A 24227-nucleotide genomic window follows, 5' to 3' on the forward strand; every position below is an offset into this window, starting at 1 on the left:
ATTGCAGCGACGCAACGAGTACAAGCGTATATACCAAGATTGTTTTGGCACATTCTCTATTATTCTCGGTTCCGGCCGGATTTTTTTTTCTCTCTTCTCATTCGTTCCACCGTCTGTGTACTTATTTATTGTTCAAGTGAACAGCAACGAAATTCAACAGCACGGAGACATATTATGTGCTCTCATTGAATTTTCAAAGCGTTGCAACACCATTTTCACATGAAGGATCGTTTGTGGTCTGAACTTAGATTTCGAATTGGTTCGAAATGCGGTATGCAGTATACATTGCACTACTACATTAAGTTTGTTGAATAAATAGACGAAATAGTTTTTCCAAATGAAGTAAATTTAATGGTTTCGGTGGTTTTTGTCAGTTTGAACAAATACAATGGTCCGGTTTGAACGTTTTTACTCTTATCACTTATTCTCATCTTTTTGTTTACCGAATTTATGTGAATTAAAGCGAATATACTTCTGTAATATATTGTTTCGATTTCTCCACAGTCCAACTTTCAATCGATATACAAAACAGATCTACCTCTTCCCGTTTCAATATAATTCAGTTTCTATCTTCTTCTTCTTCTTTTTCGTTTTCACAATGTGTAGCAAGTTTGTCATAAATATTTTTCACCTGACGCATCTGAAATTATTTTTTCCTTTGAATGTGAGTATGTAGACGCTTTACGCGACTTTCACACGATTTACATTCAATTCAACAGTAGTTCGATGGTGAATCATGGTATCTTTTTTCGCACTACTTGCACCGATATCAGTTCATTACGATTTGTTACGGAAGAAAAGTGTAGATAGTTTTCTTTTTCAACCAGTAATCTCTCTGTATACGTAGTACATACTTCAGTTCCTTTAATATGCAAAAAAGTTTGGTAATAACCACGTACAATGCATTAAGAATAAATTTATTTTATGCATCTTCGTATATTTATTTGACTCGGGAGTTTTATTTAAATTCCGTTGTTGGGTATGAGCAAAAATTCACTTTACAACTTTGGATACAATTCGAACAAAACTTAAATGGAAATGATGCAAAATGGCACCTAAATGTTCTTGAACTGAATACACCAACCAACTACAACTAACTACAAATCCTGTTCTATTGAAATTTACAATGGCAACGTTCGCAGGCTCCATTATTAAATAAAAAAAAATCTATTGTATTTGTTAGAATGGTGTTGAATGTGGTACGCTTTGCAACTAAAACGACCTTAAAACACTGCAGAAGAGCAATGGTTTTTATTATTATACAAAATTATTTGATTATTCGAATTTGTACATTAAATTTTTCTAAATCTATCCGATTTGATTTTTTTAAATCAGAGCATGGAATCATTGCGACTCCGTACAAGACTATTTATCCATTTTCGATGGGAAAAGCACCGAATTTCCAGAATTGGCAAGAATTTGTGGCGGTGACTCATTACCAGACATAATATCCAGTGGACCAGATATGCTAATCGTATTTCAAACATCACCATATGATAGTCTATTCCATGCAACGCCCGTTTCTTATTTACTCGGTTTTGAATTACAAGTTGAGGTAAGCAACCAAATCGTATATAGATTTGGACGCAATCAGTTAAACAAAATCAAATCATTGTAATACACACAGGTGATGTTCGTCAATGCAAATTCGCAAATGTATACACGTCAACCCAGCCAATGCGAGTTTACTTTGAGTGCATACGAAAGTGTTTCGGGTACATTGGATAGTCCAAAGCATACATTGCCACCAAACACTGTATGTCACTATCATTTCCAAGGTCGACGCCATGAAATTGTTTGGATCACATTCACTAAATATCACTCAGCTGTTGATCAATCAGTATTTGAAGCACCCACTGAATGTATGCCACAGCTTCGAATTTGGGATGGTAAACTACGTGCCAATAATAAAAATGGTAAGATCATTTTATATACTTTTGGATTTTTTTGTATTTCATTTTCATAAAAACGAAAAAAACTTCACTTCTTCAGATGAACTTGTTGAAAATGTTCGAAACGCTTCACTAATGGCTGAAGTGTGCCGTGAAGAAGTTCCAAAGCTCTGTTCTCGACTATTAATATCACGTGATACACGACCATGTTCCACGCACGGTATGAGCAATTGACCGTTTAAATCAAATTTATTAAGTTTATAATTGTATTAATTGAATTTGCATTTTGGCACCTAATAGAAAGCTACTTGAGTATTACATCTGATATGACAATTGAATTTATGCCAAATCCAAGCGGAACACCACACTTGTATGGACCGTCATCTGCGTTCAAACTTCGCTATGAGTTTCTCGATACAATGCTTGGCGGTGCTCCATTGGAACCATTTCCAAAAGCGACCGGTCCAAAAGCGATGCCAGAACCGGCAGCACTACTACAAATCCAGTCAAAATCATGCAATCGTGTATTTAGGTATGTAGTTGCTCTGGCCACTCTACTGTATTAACATTTAATAAATAATACACTTTGAGTACGTACAATTGCACAGTGTAATTATTTATTTATGTGTGAAATGATAAGATAATGCTCAATTAATTGCTTTGAAATTGCAGATCAAGTGCAGCGTCTCGTGGAATTTTTCGTTCATCATCGAATGTATTTATGTTTGGTCGTGGTGGTTCTTCAAATATTTCATGCATTATTCGATTCGAAGGAAATGCTGATGAAACTGTGCGGTAAGTTAATACTCTGACAACATAACAATATATAAACGTTCCGTTGTGTATTATTTAGGTAATTTGGTTTTTTTTAAATATATCATTTTTCAGGCTAACTATAACAAGAGCACGTTTTGGCGGTCGATCATGCAAAAATGTAATGAATCGATCGGGTCGGTGGCATTGCAATTATTTGGGTGGTCCACAATCAAGTTTGAGAATTGGTGAAGTACCTTGGCCAGATATGCCACCATTACCGAGAGATTGTATCTGTGCCGATATATCTGGATCGCTTGCATTGGCACCAATTGCAGCCAGTACGGTCGAGGCACATTTCACTGCATTCGAAATGAATATCGATCAGGATTTTCGTGACTTTTACTTTGAAGGACGTTATGAATTCGTTAAAGATAATTGTCAAATAAATTGGGAAGAGCGTCGTTTACATGGTATAAGCGGTGAAACATTGTTGGGTCCATCATCATGCAATGGAATGCCGATTATACAGCCATGGCTTTTGGAACCAGAAACGGAAAACAGTTATTTAGTATTAATGTTGAAAGGTTTTTGGATGCCACCATTATTGAATTCGGTGCCACCGTGTCCAACCGATGCTCGAATCACTGTTTATTCCACAAATAATCCAAAAGCATCGCGTGATTTGTGCCCATCGGGTCCAGATGTGGTCGCATTTTCTGACGGCTGGGATAGTGTCCATCAGTTTAATCCAATTGAAATATCAAAAAATCTTGTTATAGAATTTCGTGTGCCATGGAGGTCTGGAATCGATACAACTGAATATAAAATTTCTTGGATGGAAATTTATCCGGACATGGAATGCTTACATAAATGCAGTGAACTACAAGCTTGTATATCACCATCCCTTTGGTGTGATGGTAAAGTGCATTGTTTGTCTGCACAAGATGAAGATCCAAGTGTATGTGAAACAAATCCACCGCTATCACCGCTACGGTAAGTTTTGTCACATGTCATATACGGGTGTATTGTGTTGGTGTTCCTTATGTTAAAATTTAATTTTGCAATTTATGTTTTGTAATTGCATCGATAAGGGTTGGAATGGCTGTGGCTGCTGTCACCATTTTGCTGTCCTTAATCGCCGGTTTGGCAGCATGCGCCCGACGAAGACGTAATGAAAAACAAAGTAATTTTCACAATGATCATGATGATATGAACAGCATGACAATGGGCTCAAATCTTAATAATACAAATATCGTCACTGCACACAGTCAACAGGTATGTCATTTATCATAATTTACAAATTAACATATTTATTAAATATCAGTATAAATCAACTTTATTGAAAATATAGTTAAACGATTTCACTTCATTCGTCAAATTTAAATTGATTTAAATAATCAGTAAAACATATTCGAAATAAATCATTTTAGGCACGTCGACACCATCACAATCATGGACATCGAAGTCATCGAGGCGCATCACCGCATCCTCATGCTTCTTTGTCACCACTTTATTTAGACCCTCAATCGAATCACAATTTCTGTTGACAAGATGTCGAAACATCAGTTTAGCTGATTAAGTAAGAAAACTAAAACAAAATCCATTTGTCACATTTAATAAGTAATCGATCGAAGTTCAGCTCTCGTAAGAAAATTAGCTGGGCAAAATATTTTGTAAAAAAAACGCAAAAAAATAATATTTAAAAAAAATCAATATCATGTTAAAGACATTCATCGACCTTGTTGGGAGAAAGTAGTTAATTGAAGACATACATGTGAATCTCTACCTAGCCTACATGCATAAATCACTTTTGTCGACTTATAACTCTCACTAGACATAATGGATCATTGAGGATCATAATGGAGGATGTCTCACCTATTATTAAATTCACCTGAAAAGTTTATAGTCAATTTTTCATATTTCGCTCAGCTGAAAAAAAAATGATTGCAGAGTAATGAATGAAACAACATGTACGTATATCAATTTGTAGACACAAATTCTCCATAAAATGTATTTCCAATTCTCGAATAATCAATCTATTACGTATTTTCGGGTATTTCCAACACTGACATAAATCGGACGGGAATGTTTGCGAATTTAGTTTGGAAAGTGTCAATTAATTGTCTGTTTACCATATGATATGATAAAAAATTTAATAATATCGTGTCGACTTCATCAAGAAGTGAACAAGTTTCATACAATTTTTAAGTTGTAATTCAACCCTTTCCGAATGATATCAGCAAATATTTCACTCAAAAGGTTTAGGTCACTTTATTTTCACATTTTTCCCGCTCTTCTGCTGAACTAACAAATATTTTTATATATCAAATCATCAATCCAAAATCAATCAAATGCTAGTCGATAAAATACATTCATTATTCTCAAACAACATCGAACATTCGGCATCGAAACAAATTTAATAACTTTTCATGCGATTAAAAAAAAAGCCGTCATCTTTAAATCTTTCTTCATGCGTGAAGGATACAATACTACGGTCAAATACCATGGCACCAACAATAATAAGACAATTCATTGAACATTTTTTTTGTCATGTTAACAAAAGTAAACGAAAAAAAAAATTATACTGTTGTAATTTGCAAATGGCAAACGGAACGAGTCGAAACAAAAGACTTTTTTTCGAAAGCCACGCAGTTCATCGATTGTGATATAAGGATTTATGTGAATATCAATAATGGCGATTACAACAAAGGTAAATAAAAAAAACTGAAATAAATTAAATATTAATATAGATGTTGACAGAGAATTTATGGACATTATTTATAATGTTCAAAATGTATATGGTAATTTTTTTTTTTGAAAATGGCATAACACTTTTTTTCAATTAATATCCTTTCATTGTTAAGCCCAACTTTCGTCATATTGCTAAGAAATTTCGTAACCATGACACATTCATTCGGAATACATACATTGACGAATATTTTACTACATACCTAGTCATCCGATGAAACACGAAATGAAAACGGAATTTTATCTAGCAAAAAGTTCTGCACTGTAAGGCAATTGTAACAAACAAACAACAAACAAAATCTCAAGTCGATACATTAAACTAGTTTTTCGCATATAAGATAACTTAAATTTTAGATAATAACAGGAATATTCAACACAAACAAACATTATTGATACTCAGCGCACTTTATACTCCTTGAATAGAAACAAAAAAAAAGTAATACATTTTATTCTCTAGGCTAAAGAAATCAGTCGATAATTTCATCCGTTGATAAATATTATTATGTGAGAAATCTGAAGTGATAACCATTATAACATTGTTTGCCGAGATTGGTAGAAAAAAATTTCAAAAAATTTAATAAAGCAAGCTCAAAGAAATACTGTTGTAGCAAAGTTTTTTCCAAATGAATTGACATTTAATGAATATTTGCTACAAGAAAATCAGCAATAATCACTTTGTACTTAATGAAAAATGTGGCATCCAAAAATTGGTATATATACATATAATTTGTTGCCATTATGAATGTGTTGATATTGCGAATGATAAATAAATCATTATCATAAATGAAAAACTTTCGCTTGAAAATCGTTTCAATGATTTTCAACCTGACACTTTGCAAAATCAAAACTCAATACCTTCATTTTCTCGGTGTAGATTTTGAAAAATGTTTGTGGCACAGCAGCAACAACAAAAAAAATATGATTTTACAAATAATGCGAAAGTCGTGTTGTTAAAATGTGCAACAAATTCAAAAAGCATAAGGTAGTTGAGAAAATGAAAGGTTCTGAAATAGAGCAGATGTACCTAATTTCAAGTTTATACATCGTCGCTCCTTACATCAGATTTATTTTCTTCACTTATACTTTAACCATCAAGCTACAGCTGCACCAATCACGTAGCGTGTACTTATTAAACAATTTCAATTTAAATTCCATGCCATTAGATCTCATTAAATGATAAAATTCAAAACGTTCAACTGAAAATGGTTGAAATAAGTTTGTACGTGTTGAGTTCTCCGCCAATTAAAGCCTGATAAAAATCAATCAAATCGCGAATGTAGCATACATTTACATTGTCAGTTGTAGTCTTTCCTTGTGAACTCTGCTGAATGTTAAATATTGATTTTCACTTCGTATACCAAAGAATGAATATTCAGAGACATTCACAACGAATTAAAATACTCATCTAAATAATTTTATTTTAAAGCTGAACATTTTACACCATTTATTGACATGTTTAATCGACATTTCTATCGTTTGCAAAATCTTTCGTAATGAAAAAATAAAATTGGCCGATATTCAATATTTCAATGTTCTGCATTGATCTAATTAAGATGTTAAACAATGTGTCCTTTTGTTTTGATAAGAAACTTGAGTCTGAAATGAGAAAGAAAATTCACCTCAATTATTGAAACTATACATTATTCGGATGTGGTGCCGGTGCGGTTGAGCCTCATTCATTTTACCGATACAGACTCTCATTTCAGCTTGGGGGAGAGGAGAGAAAAAAAAATCATCACCAGATGTTCACTTTTAAAATATGCAGGCATTTTTCACGTTAGCCGTCGCCCTTTCATTTTGGCTGCTGCTAAATTCTACCATTGATTTATGAAATAACTTGTTACCAAATAAATATTTCATCCCATAATATGGGAAAATTTACCATGAGAAAAAGTCATATACACTACTTTTTTGTCAATGGAACACCAACTGTGGCATTTATATTCAAAATGCGTCTGAACGTGAATTATTTATGGAGAACGCACATTGTGAGAAACTTTAGTCATTCAGCACATTTTCAAATTTGTAACAATATCATCGAGAAAATGAGAAACTAGAAGGCAAAAAGAGTACAAGGAATTTTTAAGTGAAGTTTCCTGAACGTGGAAAATGTGTTTATTGTGTTAATAAAACTAACCTATCTAAATACGTATAAACCGCACTTTTCACAACGTTGAATATTGTGATTTGGTCAATAATTTTGGTAGAAATGATTTCATTGACGTATTGAAAGCGCTTCCACAGTAATTGGTTGAATATATAAAGAATTTCGGTTGAAGTAATAGCAGTAATTATTTATACAATGAATGGAGTTAGTTTTACCCGAAACCAATCAATTCCGATGATTCAGATTATCCAAATATAAATCTCATGCAAGTCTGTATAATGTGCGTGTCTGAAACGTAAAAATAATGAGTCTGATTTGTGAATATAAATTGAACGTAATTATTAAACCAAGGAGAAAGAACGGTGGAAGTTGAATAAACAAATCTATATAAACAAATGTGATTTTGAATAAAAAAAAGGTATAACGAATAAATGCTAGATTAAGACGAAAAAAGTAGAGAAGTGAACATGAAACAAACCGTGGAGGAAGATATTAGAGAATAAATAATAAGATGTGGAGGAAGATATTATGTTTTTACAAGGCACACACACAACAGATCAACGAATAAATGGTTTAAATTGCTTTTAAATAATTTTTTCCTTTAATTAGGTTCAAGTATTGCAGCGCAAATTATATTAAATTAAATGGATGTAGCTGACTGAGTCCATTTGAAAAATAAACGATTCAAAATGGATCTCGTTATCACTGAATTTGTTTCACTTCGATTATATTTTGTGTGTGTTCAATTTTGCGTTGGTGTCAAATTTAAAGCGATTGATGTGTTTAAGCACATCAATCTTTTTATTAGCTGTCCCGAATTTGGCCTCTTTTACGTACAAGTTTAAATTATCGAAAAAAAAAATACAAATTCGATGCAAAGTCTGATGTTAAATTATAAAGTGATGTTGAATGATTGGCAACATTTGAAGTATGATACCATGTGGCAGACGACATAAAAAGCATTATGTGTGCAACGATTTGTACAGTAAACTGGAGAAAATCCATTCAGAGCGCCAAATAAATAGGTAAACATTTCAAGCACTTCGCTTTTTCGTCAGCAAAACTCTCGAACAATGAAAAAAAGATCATTGTGAAATCACATATATTCTCACTGTGATTGAATTTAAAATCAATGTACATGGATATATGATATCAACAGAAACAATTTATAAATTCGATGGCAATTCATGCTTTTTTTAGTCTTGATTAATCCAACCATTGGCTAATGAACAAAATCACTCAACATATTGTGTTTAGAGAGCAGCGATATCGAGACCGAACAATAATTTATTTACCCGAACGGCAGTTTCTGAAACCACCATCGTTATGAACCATAAGACAGAATAGAAACATCTCACTAAATAAAATCGTATCACATTACTGAATGAATTGCAAAATGCTTGCTGTCAATTTTGTTTTCTACTTACATTTTTCCTAGCATTTTTGAAATCATTCATACATTACAACGATTTTATGTACGAAAAATTTTCACCAATTTGAACATAGTTATGTACACAAATAATTACCAGCAAAATGAAATAAGAACAAATGATACGTGCTCAGATGTCAATGCTTAGAGCCAAAAATTACTCAGAAACCAACGCAAATAAAAAGATAAATGACTGAAAGTGTGGTCCGTCTTCTCTATTGTCTGTTTCTTATTGAAAAATTTGCAAACGCAAAAAAAGCACACACACACAATCAAGTATCAATTGATATAAGATCTCTCTCCTTCCACAAATGTCAAATGAATTGTTTTTGATGTCGATATCAATCATTTGCAATACAGCTGATAATTTTATAAACACTTATGAAACATTTAAAGTAATACGTAAAGAAAAACCTAATAAGACAATCTCCAATTTTAAACTCAGCAAACTTGATTTGGTTTGCACAACATTTTATTTGTTATTTAAATCAGAATAGAAAACTGTACATCGAATTTAAAACCAATTGTAGTTAAAAACATGGAAAAAATTAAGATAAGTTCACTTTTGATAGAGCTTATGTTGAATGTATAATTTGTATTGAATTTGATTAACATTGACTTTTGTTTCATTTTCAATTAAAATAAAACAACAAATATTTCAATAATACCATGCATATGCACATGATATGTCTTCACAAATTTCCGAACTTCACATCGTCTGATCATATTTTAAAGTGAATTCTGTACTCAATTCACAAATTTAGAGCCAAACAAATGGACTAAAACTTGTGAAAAATTAAATGATTAAACACAAATTGTGTTTAAAGTGTTGGAAACTTTTGGAGTACACCAAGTATTTAGAAAGCGATTTCAAAGGGAAAACTAGTTTTTGAATTGTAAATCTGATGTTGAGCGCTTAATATAGGAGCCAGTCTGTAAAAACATTCATCAATATACGTTAAATTATTATTCGAATACTGTTTTCCTGATCGGTTTCTATCGTTAACAAAAAGAAACCACACTGGCACACAGAGAGAGACACACACACACAAATTACAGAATAAAATGATAATCATTATGTTAAGATATTTCTAAGACGAACAACTTATCGATTTTATTGACTTCGATTTCCAAACGCAAATCCGAAGGCAAAGAAAATGATGTGCAGAATATGTATGGGCGCAATTGTATACTCACCATTGGATTGAATTGCAAATGTAACATATGCCACTGCCACATACGTATAATGGATTACATTATATCCGGTTGCTTGCTAGTCACTCGACTAGTAATTATATTGGCTAAAGATTTACCTCTTACAAAAATAGAGAAATCAAACTTTTCCATTCAAATGATGAAATGGATTTATTGAAATTTATTCACTCAATCCACACTGATATACATGCACACGAATTCAATATTCAATTAAAAATGATGTTTGTTTCAAGATTAGATACATTTCTAATCATTTGTTTTGTTGGTGAAATTTTTTATTTATTTTGTTTTCTTTTTTGTTGTGATATGCAACCAAAATTCAAAATGCGCATCATGGTGGCGCTTGAATTTTGAAACAAAAAAGGCCTGAATTAATAGTCGAAAATAAACATTTAGCGATAAATATAAAAATTAAAACAAGGCAATTAAATTTCATATTGTATAGTAAATTAATTGCAGACATAATAAAATATTTATTGAATATATTGTAATGCGTTTAGTTTAAGTTCCTATATAGATATGAACACTTTTTTTTAGTATGATAATACACATGTTTAACATTGACAGGTAAGCACTAAACAAATCTATTGGTCGAAAATCAAACGATTGGAGATAGTTTTAAACATAAATGTTGTTTTATTGAACATTACGATCAAGATCTTTTGAAAATCACACATGAAATTTGATAATAATTCAAACATTGATAGAATATAATCACACGAAATAGACTTGAGAATCAATCGCAAAAAACCCCAGAAATATTATTTTACAAATTATACACACTAAATCAATGTATAAATACAAACGACGCAGAATAATTTGATTCAACATTTAATTTATCACACAAAATGAGTGTAAATAAATATTATGTTTAAACAAAACAAAAAAATGATTCAACACACTTATTTGTTATTTGAACGATGGAATCGTGAAAGTACAGTAATACAGATTTGTATATTGATATTTTCACGTGTTTTGCATCAAAAAACGGTCAGAATGGTAAGAAACACATAATTTTGGTGACACCATTGTACATCTGCGAATCAAAGCGGTGAGTAAATAATACACTTCCAATACTTGAAGCTCCTTTTTAAGAATTTTAATCATCTTATCTTACTAAATCCTAATCCAAAAAGTATATTTTCGTGTTTTTAAAGTATTAAATACAAAAATTGTCACGACCGTTTTACTACCTACTAAAATAAGTACTAGATGTATAAAAAAGTAGAGGTGTGATTTCAAGCATTTGTTATCGAGCCTCCGGCATAAGTAAGCACGAGACATACTCATCGTCAAAAGAGCGCTGAATTTCAATTTAACAAGTCCGCTTTTTTAAGAAACCACACCAGGAAAACTGTTTAAATGACATGTATATGAAATAATCAAAAATTGAAATTTTAAACTCATTTGTAAACATATTTATTATTCAATGAATTGCTTATTTTTGGAATGAAGACATTTTATTCAGATGTTTATAATTTCTAAAAATATGTTATTAAATTGAATTTGAAAAAAATCAGAAAATTGACTTAAATTAAGCGTCAAACAATTCTTCGTTAATCTTAGTTTGTGATATTAAAACTAAATTAAATTAATTCTGTTAAATTTCATATGCCATACATTTGCAAGCAATCTCTGTATAAAATTAAATTGTTTAGACATTGATTAACATCAAATGTTTGAGTCTCATCGACATCAATTTTATTAATTGACTGTACAAAACCTAAACTTAGAGTGATGCATCAAAAATATATGTGTTTGTATTTATTAGCAGTTAAAAGACGAAATTCCCTGAAATTATTCACACGTCGGCCAATTTGCGGTTTTTCTCATTGTCCGAGCTATCTGATCATGCTGCAAAAATAGACAATTCATTTAAATGAAATGGTTGAAACAATTTCTTTCAATTGATTGAAAAATCAAACTTATCCAATAAATTCAGACAAATTGAGACCGATGCTCGAGCTAACCAAGTATTCGATAGTAATCATTTTTTTCTATATTTCTTATCATAAGAACTTCTTATTAAGAAGTAAGCGTCTTATGAAATAATGAACAGCTGGTGCAATTAGTTTATAGAAAACCGCTCGAGCATGGGTTTGCAGGCATCGTACATGTTCAAATTAAATTGCAATTTATAACACGATTGAATGCAACTACAAAAATAGGTATGATACAGAAAAAACCACTCAATAATGGATTTTCTATGAAACCGTTGTTCTGCCATTGAAAGTTCATTTTCGATGAAAGTTCATCTATTGTTAACGGTTTTGTATTGGATGGTTTTCCTGTACCATTCATATAATAAATGCATATAATATTTACACAACAGAAAAGTGTTAATATTTACAGCGACGGAGAGTGAATTGAACTAAAACAACAATTAAATAACAAGTAGTAGTGATACTACTACTGAAGATGGTATGTACAGTGTTACAAAGCTCAAACCCTCAAACAAAAAGCATACTATTTACCCTGAAATCTGTGATCTTGTGCGCATGCATCGGCATGCATTTAATATAGATATTTGCCTAATTATGTCGATTGTTTTTTGCATTTTTTTCATTTTTCCTAAATGTTTGAAGAAAATAAAATTTACATGTATTCGATTTTTGCACATTTTCTCGATTTTTTTCACATTTACTCATTTCATCTTTGGGCAACAAAAAAAAAACTTAATAAAATGTTATTCCGGCTAGTTAAATCTCTCTGCCTGATCTGGATTTGTATTGGAAATAAAATCATTCAGCGACACTAAACTGCCAAACATTTCTTGATTCGGAAGTTTTGTCGTTCGTGTGATATTTTTTTCACATGTGTCCGGTTTAGCATCTTCCATTGTTTGAGCATTTTGATTTTGTGCATTTTCGAGCTTATCGACAGCATCATGGCTTGCACTCTTCGTTCTATTCATTTGTTTATCGGATGGTTGACAGGGTATTTGGTCAACTGCTTTCAAGGGTCCGCCGCTACAGCGATTAAAAATTCAAACAGCAATTTGAAATATGTGGAAAATGTTTTAACTGTTTAAGCTTTTTCAGACTATGGCTACCTTTGTCGCTTGCGTTGTAAATTGTGTGTGATTAAAAAAAAAAAAATAACTGTCTATGCCTAGTTTTGTTTTCTCATCATTTTAATATCAACTTACTCAACAAGTTTTGGCGTCAATTTTGTTGCATTATCAGCTGATCCTTTAGGTGTTGATTTATTAGCCGTATTTGGCTGCGTATCCCATGAATTGTGCCTTCGCAAACCATTTGCAATGTTTTGGATGCTTTTCAAATCAAATAATCGAATAAAAATGATATCGTTGTTATTGGAATGGTGTAGTCTTGTAAATAATACGTTAGTATCGTATATAAAATGTTATCAAATATCAGGTAAAAAATGGATTCAAGCGATTCTCATGTGTATTAATATTTAAAGATGAGGTGCTATACGTTTCGAAAACAATTCATCCATGCATGTATGACGTATTACCTGTCGCCAATGCGTCTTTTGTCTAGTTCACGTTGGATTGAATTTGGCATACGATTTTCTCTAGACGAAACACGCCCATCCAAAGATTCAACGACCTGAACATTAAAACAAGCACCCATAATCAATAACAATATAACAAAGGATTTTTATTCTTCTTCGAATAAACATACCCGCTGGGAAATATTGTCCAAGCTCGCACTATGATTGTTTGAAGTCATTGGATTTGTCCAGATATTCGAATCGGTCGAATCATTGCCGCTTGTCATATTCAGCATCTCCGCAGAAAATGTTGGCCTAGCAGGAATAATTGGGGAACGACAACATACCCTTGAATATTTAAAAAGAAATACACATACATAACTAAATTTTTACTACAAACTACATAACTAGCATTGAATACATACGAATTTACATCTTCCAATTTTTTTAAAAGTCTTTCGTTTTCTCTGCAAACAACTTCCTGATCGCGTAAAATCATGTCGCGCGAATTGAAGAGTTCCGAATTTTCCGTGCGTAATGCTTCATTTTCAGCAATATATAGTTTAACTAATTCGATGATTTCATTGACTTCTAATTCGGTCATGCGTTCTAAATCGACTTTCGGTGCGATGGGAATTTCTTTGCGCTCATGATTTATCTCAGCCGCAGCATTTTCCAATATGTTTGAATGCAGATGCAACGCACTTTTGAGATGTTCATTTTCCGCTTTAAGTGCAGCCACCTCACGCTTTAAACTCAATATTAGAGCTTCACGCGGATCCATCACGACTACAGGTTTGGTGCGGATTTTTTTTGCTCGTGCCGCGTATCTCAAGGTGTTCAATGTCTCTGATATGTTCGATCGCGCTGGAGACACACATGCAATCTAAAACATCATTAACACAGACAAAATAAATTATTTTCTTTTTGTTGAATGTTGAGGTGAGTTATCACGAGATTCAAACAAAATTCAATTAATTGCAATTAATCACACACACACACACACACACATCCCAAAGTCTACAAATAAAATAAATTCAATTGTCTACCATTAAAGTCACTCCGTTGCCTGCCAGACTATCTGCCAACAATTTTGTTAATTGACTGTCACGATATGGAATATGGCCGGAACGTTTTTTTGTATCGCTCAATGATGCAATGCAGTATCCTTTAGTGGAAATAAATTATGGAGAATAAAATCATGAATGAAAAACATAAACTGTTCAAATTCGAAACAATTTTTGCTTAAAAACTAAAACTCATCAAAATACATTCAATCTATTATCCTTATAAACTGTAAGAGGTGATGAGTAGAAAAAAAACCATTTAATGTGTGCAAACAATGAGATTGTTTATTTCACTGAATTCTAAAAAAAAAACAATTCGTGTTTCAAAAAACTCCCTCCCAATTTTCAAATCATCGGTTTTCAATTTAAATGCTGGCGAATTCAGATTCCTGACATTGCTTTTTTTCCCCGTTAAATTATTCGACACCTATAAAATGTTAAAGAACGATACTGTCGAAATGCATTGAATGAACACGATAAATGCAAACGAAGAACGTTTTCTGCATACAGACCTTTTCTAATACCCATTTCGAAATCGATTACATGTTGTTCGATGAATGAACAATATTCTTCACACGCGCGCTCATCAACTTGTCGCACAATTACGCCGACAAATAATAAATTATTCCGTTTCATTCAATGATACAAGAAGCCAGCAAGCGTCGTATCAAAGTATAAAATTAATTTGAAAGCTTACTCATCATGAATAGTAGAAAAGAAAAAAAAGAATTAGTGAAATCCTTGAAATGCCAATATTGTAGATTGAAGCTGAAATGTCATTGTCACATTCAACTACAAATCAAACGCCATCATTTATTTTCCATTCAACCGGAAACTATTGTTTGCACGTGAAGAAAACATTTTAAAATAAAATAAATCTTCAATTCTATGCTTAAGTGTGATAAAGTTCACTCACATATAGCCAATTCCAGACACTTTATTTTTTGATTTGGCTCCCATGCTAAATGCATATTTCGTTGCAGTTATGAATGATTTAATCAGGTATTGATGCATATTGCATATTTTTCATCCGACCAATAGTTAAATAGAATTGAACCAACATGCATTTTATATTTATAAATGAGTCTTACCAAGAACCATTAAACTTTTGTTTATGTTATTAGCTTCTTCCAGTGTTTTTCCTTCGCTGTTCGTTTTCTTTGTCATTTCACTTCCGGCCAAGTCAACAAAATTGATTTTTCCTTGTTTTGATATGAATACACTTCCTTCAGCTTGCAATTCGGACGTTATGTGAACAGTTAAAATGGTATGACTTCTTGATGAATAATCGTTCATTCGATGGGATCCAACGGATCTGTTACGCATTCCTAAAATTTAATCACACAAATGTCAAAATTCTTCTTTTATTCAGCAAAATGATTCGAAGTACCTTCTTCTAGAACGGCCAGCAAATCATCTAACTCTTCACAGTCGACGGTAAAAAGATTTTCGACGAAAAATCCACGCGATTTTTTCGACCATCGAACTGCCAATGGCTTTCGAGCCGATCCTGGATTTAGTAAGTCTATGACCTAAGTTCATTAAAAAAAAAACATAAATTTATCACCAACAACATATAATTTATTAGATAATTTTCGTGCAAGAGAGCGCTTCTTCTGCTAAATTTATCATTTAAGTTAATTTATTGATGTTAAGTTCATTTAACGATATGCTATGATTTCAAATATTCATTATTTATTCGGTTCAATCGATATTTATCGATCAGAAAATTCACAAGATACTTTTTCATATCCACTTAGGAACGATAATTGCATTTTAATTACTTATTAAGTCTACTTTAAATTTCATTGAGTTGCTTCGGAGAAAGCACTCATATTCGATTGACATATTCACCATATGTTTGATCAATGACGTACATATAGATTAATGAATTGACGTCGCGAAGAGCGATTTACTTATGTTTTTTTTACATAATTGTCTCTTTAGTGGGCTGAACATATAAAAAAAAGTTTGGAATTGTAACAACGACAACTTTTTCGTTTCTCTTTTAGTATTACAATTTGTTGTAGTAGTGATAGTGCCATCAAATTTTGACTCAATTTTATATTCAAATAATACCTAATTGACAATTATGCGGAAACTAAATAAATAATGAGTCATTGATGATATGAGACAAGGCTCCTAATAACGGTGAACTTTTAAAATTAATCACATCGAAATTAATAACAACCCACTATAAAAACGCATAGATTTAATCCTGACAACTTATCGTAGTTTAAAACGAATTTTTGCTAGCAAATTTGCATTTTATGTTTGCAGATTTATCCGAATTACGTCATCAGCATATGATTTATATAATATTGAAGGATGTTTTATTGACATTTCATAGCAATTATGGACAAACAAGGCAGAACCAAAATTGAATAATATAGATAATTTTCAATAAGTCATCCATTGGCTGTAGATTAATTCAAAGCAAAAATGAACTTAAAATAAAACCTAATTACTATGCCCTTACTCATGTAATGCAATGAATAACTGCAAAATAATGGTGCAACTAAATAATGGACACCTAAACTATCCAATTGGTGCACGAACACTTCTGCGGTATTCAGAATTTTTACTTAATAACATCATAAACACTGAAACATGCAATCATTTTCAGCCACTAATTTTTATGGTTAAAAATTGTTGTTGATATTCCGATCCGAAAACGGTGTCTCAATCTACCACTGAGACGCCATGAAAATTATTCATCTAATGTAATTCGAGTCATGTACACAATGTATAACGTAAGCGATAGCCAAATGTTTGTATACATTTGTGTGTGGGTGTCGTGAAAAGGAGAAATCGGGGTCTGTTTAACATTGAATTTGGGTCGCCCAGAAATGAAAATTCACGTAAAAAATCTTGTGTGCGGTTCTAGTTTGTGTTGGATGCCTCTAGGTTTTCGTGTCGAAAAAAAAAACAGATTCCACGTTGGTCAATCAAATGTCATTTGGCTTACTTTTTCGTTGTAGATCTCCAAAAATGATGCCTTCAATACAAAATTGGTGTCTTTGCGTTCTTGAAGTAATTGAAAAAGGTATAAAAACGCACGAAACACTAAGCCATGGCGATTATCTGTTGGTTCTGGCTTTCCGATAAACTGAAATTAAAATTTTTGTTGACACGGAATATATGATGAGAGATACATATATGTGCGAGACATACAAATTTGTTGCGCGCTTGTATTAGATTGCTTACCAAATCGGGTGGGCCAGTAAGCGTGTGTGTTTTTCCACTTCCAGTCTGTCCATAACAAAAACATGTACAACTAAAGCCTTCAATTGCCATTTCGATAATTCGTTTTATGCCAGAATATTCGAGAACATCCGTTTGAGTAGCGCCCGGTTCAAAAACCACATTGTAACCGAATAGTTTTGGCTTTTGACCACCACTTGGACCGCCTGGTATTCCTTCACACTTTTGAAGATTTTTTTTTTTTTCATCATTGTTTTTTTTTTCTTTATGTAGAATTTAACAAAAAAAGGAAATTTGAATTTACCAAAATTTGACCATTTCCCGGAAATGACACTACACTACCATCGAGTCCTCTTCGCTCTTTTTCACTGAGTGGACGAACCCTGAAATTAGACGATAAAAATGATATCGACATTAACACAAACAAATATGTTATTATTGTAATTAAGTGAAAATATGACACGTAATCAATGTCTAAATATTCAATCAATTATGTGTATTAAACATTTCTTATTTTTTTTCCAACTTGAGTATTTATTTATAGAAGTGAAAATAATATTATCATTTACTGAATTTTCATTCGGATATTTCAAAACAAACAAACGAAAACAAGAAAAAGTGTCCAGCTGTTTCAAGCTATTCAACGGAAAAATACGAAATTCTTATCAAATATATGGTGTACACTCACCTCACAACAACATTTATATTATCTTCAGGTGTTGATGGAGCACTATCTGATGACCGCATTCTTATATTTTCAAGCGATTCAGCATCTCTACTTCGTCTAAAAGCAATAATTAAATTAAATTTATGGAATTATAAATTTCGCTACAATTATTTGAATGTTATAAACAGTTCATGTATTTCAGATAGATATCCATCCGAGATATTTTAGAATATCTGGATATTCAACGCAACTGCACAGCGCCAGAGCTGTGTGCGTCGCAAATAGAATATACGGTATGTCGCGACGTATATGTGTATCAAGTGCCGCACGTACACAGTCACACTGTGTCTGTATTTTACGTGTGGCGACATACCGTAGATTATATGTGCGACGCACACAGCTGTGGCTCTGTGCAGTTGCGTTAAATATCCAGATATTCTAAAATATCTCGGATGGATATCCATCCGAAATACATAGACTGGTTATAAAATGAATTATTTTTTTGTTTGCCACTAGTGGAAATAGCTATTAACCCTTAACCGGGCAGGTCGGGCCTCTGAGACTCCGTAAAGCATTTTTTTAAATAATTCTTTTTTTAATTGCTTTTGTATGGAAATTGTATGGAAAGCCTCAGAAGCCTTGCCTGGCCGATAGTGTTACTGTTTTAACCTGTCCACTCACAGAAGACGTCAGTTGTAATATTTGTGAACTCTGGTAGTAATTTACTAAATTACCACCATTACAATGTGTGGCATGGTGATTTTTGTATGTATTGTATTTGCTTTGCTGTGACAGCGCTGTACAGTATTACCACCAACACTGCGTTGAGCGATAGTAATATTGCTCAGCAAAGCACATACAATACATACAAAAATCACCATGCCACACATTGTAATGGTGGTAATTTAGTAAATCACCACCAGAGTTCGCAAATATTACAATTGACGTCTTCTGTGAGCAGTTAAGGTTTAATAATCCGCTTCGATGGGAACTAGTATCTTATATTCCCCATACATATTTAATTATCGATTCTACGAACACGACATCTGTTAAAAAAGATACCGATTTTTGTTACTACTGTTGCTTTGACACAGCTCGAGCGAACTATACGGCTATGGCTGTATTACAGACGAACCAATACAAAAGAACACACTGATTCCGATCCTGTGTATGCGTATGTATTGTAAATTTTGCACAAGCAGCTACGATTGACGACTGAGTGCAGAATTTGTAATACATACGCATACACAGAATCGGAGTCTGTGTGTTCCTATGTACGTTTACACGAGCTGTATTAAAACACCACTAGTAACAGAAATCGGCGAGTTTTTTAGTAGATGTCGTATTGGTGGAATCGATAAAGAAAAATCTACGATATTAGCACTCATTGATCCGCTTTTTAAAGTTAAAAAATTAAACGTTTTTAAAAACTGAAAAGCATCAAGGTACCCCTTTAAAAAATCTTGCAAGTTCCAATGTTTCTAAGATTGTTTAAGTTAAAAAGAAATATGATTGACGTTCAGTGATATTCCAAAAGGACGAAATCAATTAACAACTCTTGTATTCGTATCGACACACCAATTTCAACAAAATGAATTTTTTTTACATTCATCTATTACTTTGGGTATTCGGTTTGTCTAAACACGGTTGCACACTCATTTTGTATAATTACTTGTCAAGCTACGCATGTGATACTATATTTAGATGTGTTCATTATAAATGATTATTTCACATTTGCTTCGTAGGCTCGAATTTGTAAAGTTCAAATCTATGTCATTATTCTCTTTATTTGCTTTACTGATCAATTCAACAAACAACAACCTTCGTTGATGGACACTTGTCCATCAATCAATACGTGTACGATATTACAATATTGATAAAATAAACATTGTTTATTAAACAATGTACTGTCTTATTGTGAACGTGCCTAAATTACCGTTTCTGTCTTCCTTTTTTTTCTAGGGGAAACTTTGGATCGATGAAAACACTACAAATGCACAGCATGTATGCACAAAATCATACATAAATAGAGTTATTTGTGACAGCGTCTATATTCGATAGTTTCCCCTAGAAATTTTATTCTATCTAGATCCCGTTATTTTGCGGATAAGCCATAGAAATGAACACTGTAATTGCTAGATTTTTGTCAGATAACTATTATAATGTGTTGAAATCAACCTGACAATTTTTTGAACAAATGTTTGTTTTACATCAGTCCTACTCTTAAATTTTCCGATGAAATTAAAACGATTGAAATAAATGATTTGAACAGGTCAAGATTTCTCTTTTCATTCATGTTTTCCTTTACTATTTATAGAAATAATAATTCGATCACACAATTTCTGACCATATGTGGAATTGTTTTATCACATGTGAAAGAATTCTTCGTATGACAAAAGTGGGTCGGATCGCATTATTATTTCACATAGATTATATCTGGAGACAGTGAATAATTAAAAAAAGAAATGTGACAGTCAAACCACCATTTTTTTTTCTTTTGCTGTTTCAACTTATTACAACATAAGACAATAATCAAAATACAGGTCAGTCGGTTTTGTGTATGCAAATTGAAATCGGTAAATTGGAAATGGATGGATTCCAAAGTAAACGTAAGCTTCAAATAGGTAAGTTTATCAAGGTTTTTGAACAAAAGGGATTGTTACATTATATAAAAATGACACGAATCGAAGAAAAAAAGTTTTTAGGCTTTCTTCTGTTTCTTCACACAGAAATTATGCTCCATAAGAGACTGTATAAAATGCAAAACTGTAGCACTGCTAGCGCCACTACGGACAACTATGGAGTTCTAGTCTATTGGTTGCAACTGAGCAAAAGTCTTTTCACTATTTGGCGGCAACTTAGTGTAGATTACATTGAATTGCGTCGTGGCGCTAACAGTGTGACATTTTGGGCATAATTTCGGTACGTGTTTCTTAAATGAATTCGTTTATAAAGCTAATTTATTTGAAACTACAGTGGATAGAGTAGGGGATCTACAGTTGAACATTTTTCGTTCAATAAAATGTCCACTACGATATGAGCTCAAATTGATGCGAAATACGCGAGTGCAATCAATATGATTCACACACTTAATATTTATGATTGATATAATTTATCTATTCAATTGAAAAAAAAGTATAATATTCTATGATTAAACGAATGGGCAATTCAAAATAATTTCTTCAAATAAAACGAAAAACCATTTATCATCTGCTGTCTTTCTTATTGGTTTATGTGAACCTTGAAAATATACCTCCACGCTTTTAAAACAACTAAAAATACCTTACAATCTTATCAATATATTGATTTAAGTAGATAATGAAATGTTGATGTATCTGTGTGGGACAATACTTTGTCGAATTTCAAAAAATTCAAAATGTAAATGTTTGATTGCGTGCATTTACTTACCCATTGGAGAGTCCACCGTTATAAAAATTGGGACTGCCGTTTTCGGATGAGCTAATATCACGTTGTCGAACAATATTTCGACCGGTGCTGTGATTTGATGTGCGACCTTTTTCATTGATTTTGTTCGCATCGATGCGACTCAATCCATTCATGCTTTTTGACCGCGGTACACCGCGTCCTGGTGACATTGATACAAATTTACGTGACATTGAATGAATTCGTCTGTCGGAACATTTGCTAGTTTCTATTGGAATCGACTTAGTTGGCATGACAATGGCTGCATCAAGTTCAATACTTGGTGGTCGCACGACCATAATTTTTTAATTAAATGCATACAGTTATAATTACGACGAAACATTATCATTTTGTCCACCATAAATTCATTTTAAATTATTTCTTTTTCTCTATCCACATAAATTTAATTATTGTTCATTTTAAACTCATCATCAATGACGATTCGCCGCTTTCAAAGAACACCACCTGTCTTAAAACATACACACAAAAAAAACAGAAGCCAATGGTAAAAATAATTAAAACTTTTGGTGCATAAATCTCCTGAAATATAACACATTGAATTAAACTAATCAGTTTTTTCAACTTGGGTTTGCGTGCAAGAGAAAATTTAATTGTACATTGTACATGTAGGTGGTCAGGCGATTATTTATCGACTTTGCATTTCCAAAATGTAAACAAATGCCCGAACGAAGGTGTGCATGCTAACGCTTTATTCAACGGATTATTCGTTTTTAAATCGATGACGGCCTCTAAATCAAATATTTACACATAAATATCGGAAAATCTCAATATTGAAACAAATCGCAACAATTTCAAGAATAGAATATTGTAAAGGTAATAACTCACACTCAAACATTATCATACATACACACACCAATGAATCAATATTATTTGAATTTTCAACAGTAATTTCCTCGAAGTTTTTGTGCAACGTAAATAATGTGGATTGCCGGTGTAGTTAAAATAACGAACCGCACAAAATATATTTGATATCTTGATGTCCACATTAACCAAAGTCTTCGTCACGCGACACACACAAACTTCATATGCACAATACCATTCATCGAAATTACAAAAGCGTTTCGAAGAAAAGAGGAAAAAAATATTATACTCATATCGAAGTGGATAGAGCGTCGATGTTTGCATAAATAAGTAATTGGCAACGCAACAACAATTGCTTAAAGAGGGGAATATAACCGAATCAAACTTCTGTGTTAAAACATTTTATGGAGTTAAGCTTTGTGCACTTGAATCGGTCTAAACAATCGGTCAAGTTCAAATGTAACAATTTGAATTTCGGCTCACTGATATAGCGATAAATAAAACTCATTAATGAGTGAGCCAGTTTTGTTTTTCATTTTCTTAGATTGGATTTGGAAATTTGAATAACGTGTTTGTTTTTCTTTTTGTTATAGCATGGAGTTCAAACAAAAACAACCACAACAAGGTTGTATCATAAATCATTAATATTTGTCCAAATAACACGATGATGAAAGTACAGACAAATATTTGAAGAAGAAAAAAGTAGACCGATTTATTTAAGTTCATTCCATTCTAGCCATTTAATGCACATGGAAAACACCACTTTATCGGATTTGCTTTTCGTTGAAGAGTGAATTTGCGCGCCAAAATAGACGGTAGATCTATTAAATCATGTTGAATGCAATTTCATTCATTTGGATCCATTTGGATTGAACTAATGCAATGAAAATAATACAAATGCAAAGTCCAAAATACACTAACTATTCACAAAAACACCAATTCACCAAACACCCTTTTTCTACCGATCACGTCTATTTTATAGTAACGACCGAACTCAACTAAAATATCAAATTCGAATTTTACTTTCATGTGGTTCTTCCACCTTCCACTTTGTGGGTGGACTATAGATATTCCCCCTTCGTTGCATGCATGAACAGAAAAAAAAACAAGCGTTGTCGTGGAAAGCTATTAATCGGATACACAATGTTTTTTTTATTCTTATTTCCATTACCATTACCATGTTTATTCGACCCCCGCTTGTCGATTGATTTTTTTTATTTTCCATTTTCTCGACTGACCAGATTCGTCATACAGTATTATCAATGAGAGAAATCGTGCACAAACCAATACACATTAATGGTAACTATCCTTCAAACTATTACAATGCTGTCTGATTTCATTCAAATTATACTTACCGCGTTCATTATGAATAAACTATTTGAGCACACATTATTCATTAAGTATATTTAAAAGCAAGCCGTCCCATATTTCGGTGTAT

At 32.5% G+C, this 24227-nt stretch overlaps 2 protein-coding genes across 3 annotated transcripts in view; one reads left to right on the forward strand and one right to left on the reverse strand.

The window, feature by feature from the left end:
* LOC116345157 overlaps positions 1-10479 on the forward strand; it is a 112635-nt gene extending 102156 nt beyond the window's left edge. The window contains exons 9-16 of the mRNA XM_031774289.1: positions 1336-1555; positions 1628-1916; positions 1993-2112; positions 2193-2424; positions 2565-2687; positions 2781-3641; positions 3740-3923; positions 4079-10479. Of these exons, the coding sequence (XP_031630149.1) occupies positions 1336-1555; positions 1628-1916; positions 1993-2112; positions 2193-2424; positions 2565-2687; positions 2781-3641; positions 3740-3923; positions 4079-4195 (2146 nt within the window). The 3' untranslated portion in view covers positions 4196-10479. The remainder of the gene's footprint in view (positions 1-1335; positions 1556-1627; positions 1917-1992; positions 2113-2192; positions 2425-2564; positions 2688-2780; positions 3642-3739; positions 3924-4078) is intronic.
* A 1306-nt stretch (positions 10480-11785) lies between these two features.
* Positions 11786-23778, reverse strand: LOC116345168 (kinesin-like protein KIF12). 2 transcript variants are annotated; one of them, XM_031774323.1, is made up of 15 exons: positions 23711-23778; positions 21953-22436; positions 18566-18661; positions 18182-18260; positions 17881-18099; positions 17642-17782; positions 16064-16205; positions 15765-16001; positions 14656-14774; positions 14032-14492; positions 13798-13954; positions 13628-13722; positions 13296-13421; positions 12747-13116; positions 11786-12001 (listed from the first exon to the last, which is right to left on the reverse strand). In XM_031774323.1, the coding sequence occupies exons 2-14, from the start codon at positions 22264-22266 to the stop codon at positions 12843-12845; spliced, it is 2460 nt and encodes an 819-aa protein (XP_031630183.1). In that variant the 5' UTR covers positions 22267-22436; positions 23711-23778; the 3' UTR covers positions 11786-12001; positions 12747-12842. The 2 variants fall into 2 exon arrangements, with proteins under 2 accessions (XP_031630183.1, XP_031630184.1); XM_031774324.1 differs by lacking the exon at positions 12747-13116.
* Positions 23779-24227: the final 449 nt, after the last annotated feature.

The sequence above is a fragment of the Contarinia nasturtii genome, unplaced genomic scaffold, assembly GCF_009176525.2.
Source record: "Contarinia nasturtii isolate CC-2019 unplaced genomic scaffold, AAFC_CNas_1.1 Cnas_scaffold_1240, whole genome shotgun sequence".
Lineage (NCBI taxonomy): Eukaryota > Metazoa > Arthropoda > Insecta > Diptera > Cecidomyiidae > Contarinia > Contarinia nasturtii.

Coding starts and splice junctions, on each gene's coding strand:
- LOC116345168 (XM_031774323.1), bottom strand. CDS start 22,266: ATGGTCGTGCGACCACCAAGTATTGAACTTGATGCAGCCATTGTCATG. Junction 13,422..13,627: donor AAAAGACGCATTGGCGACAG/GTAATACGTCAT, acceptor TGATTTGAAAAG/CATCCAAAACATTGCAAATG. Junction 13,117..13,295: donor TTGACGCCAAAACTTGTTGA/GTAAGTTGATAT, acceptor TAATCGCTGTAG/CGGCGGACCCTTGAAAGCAG.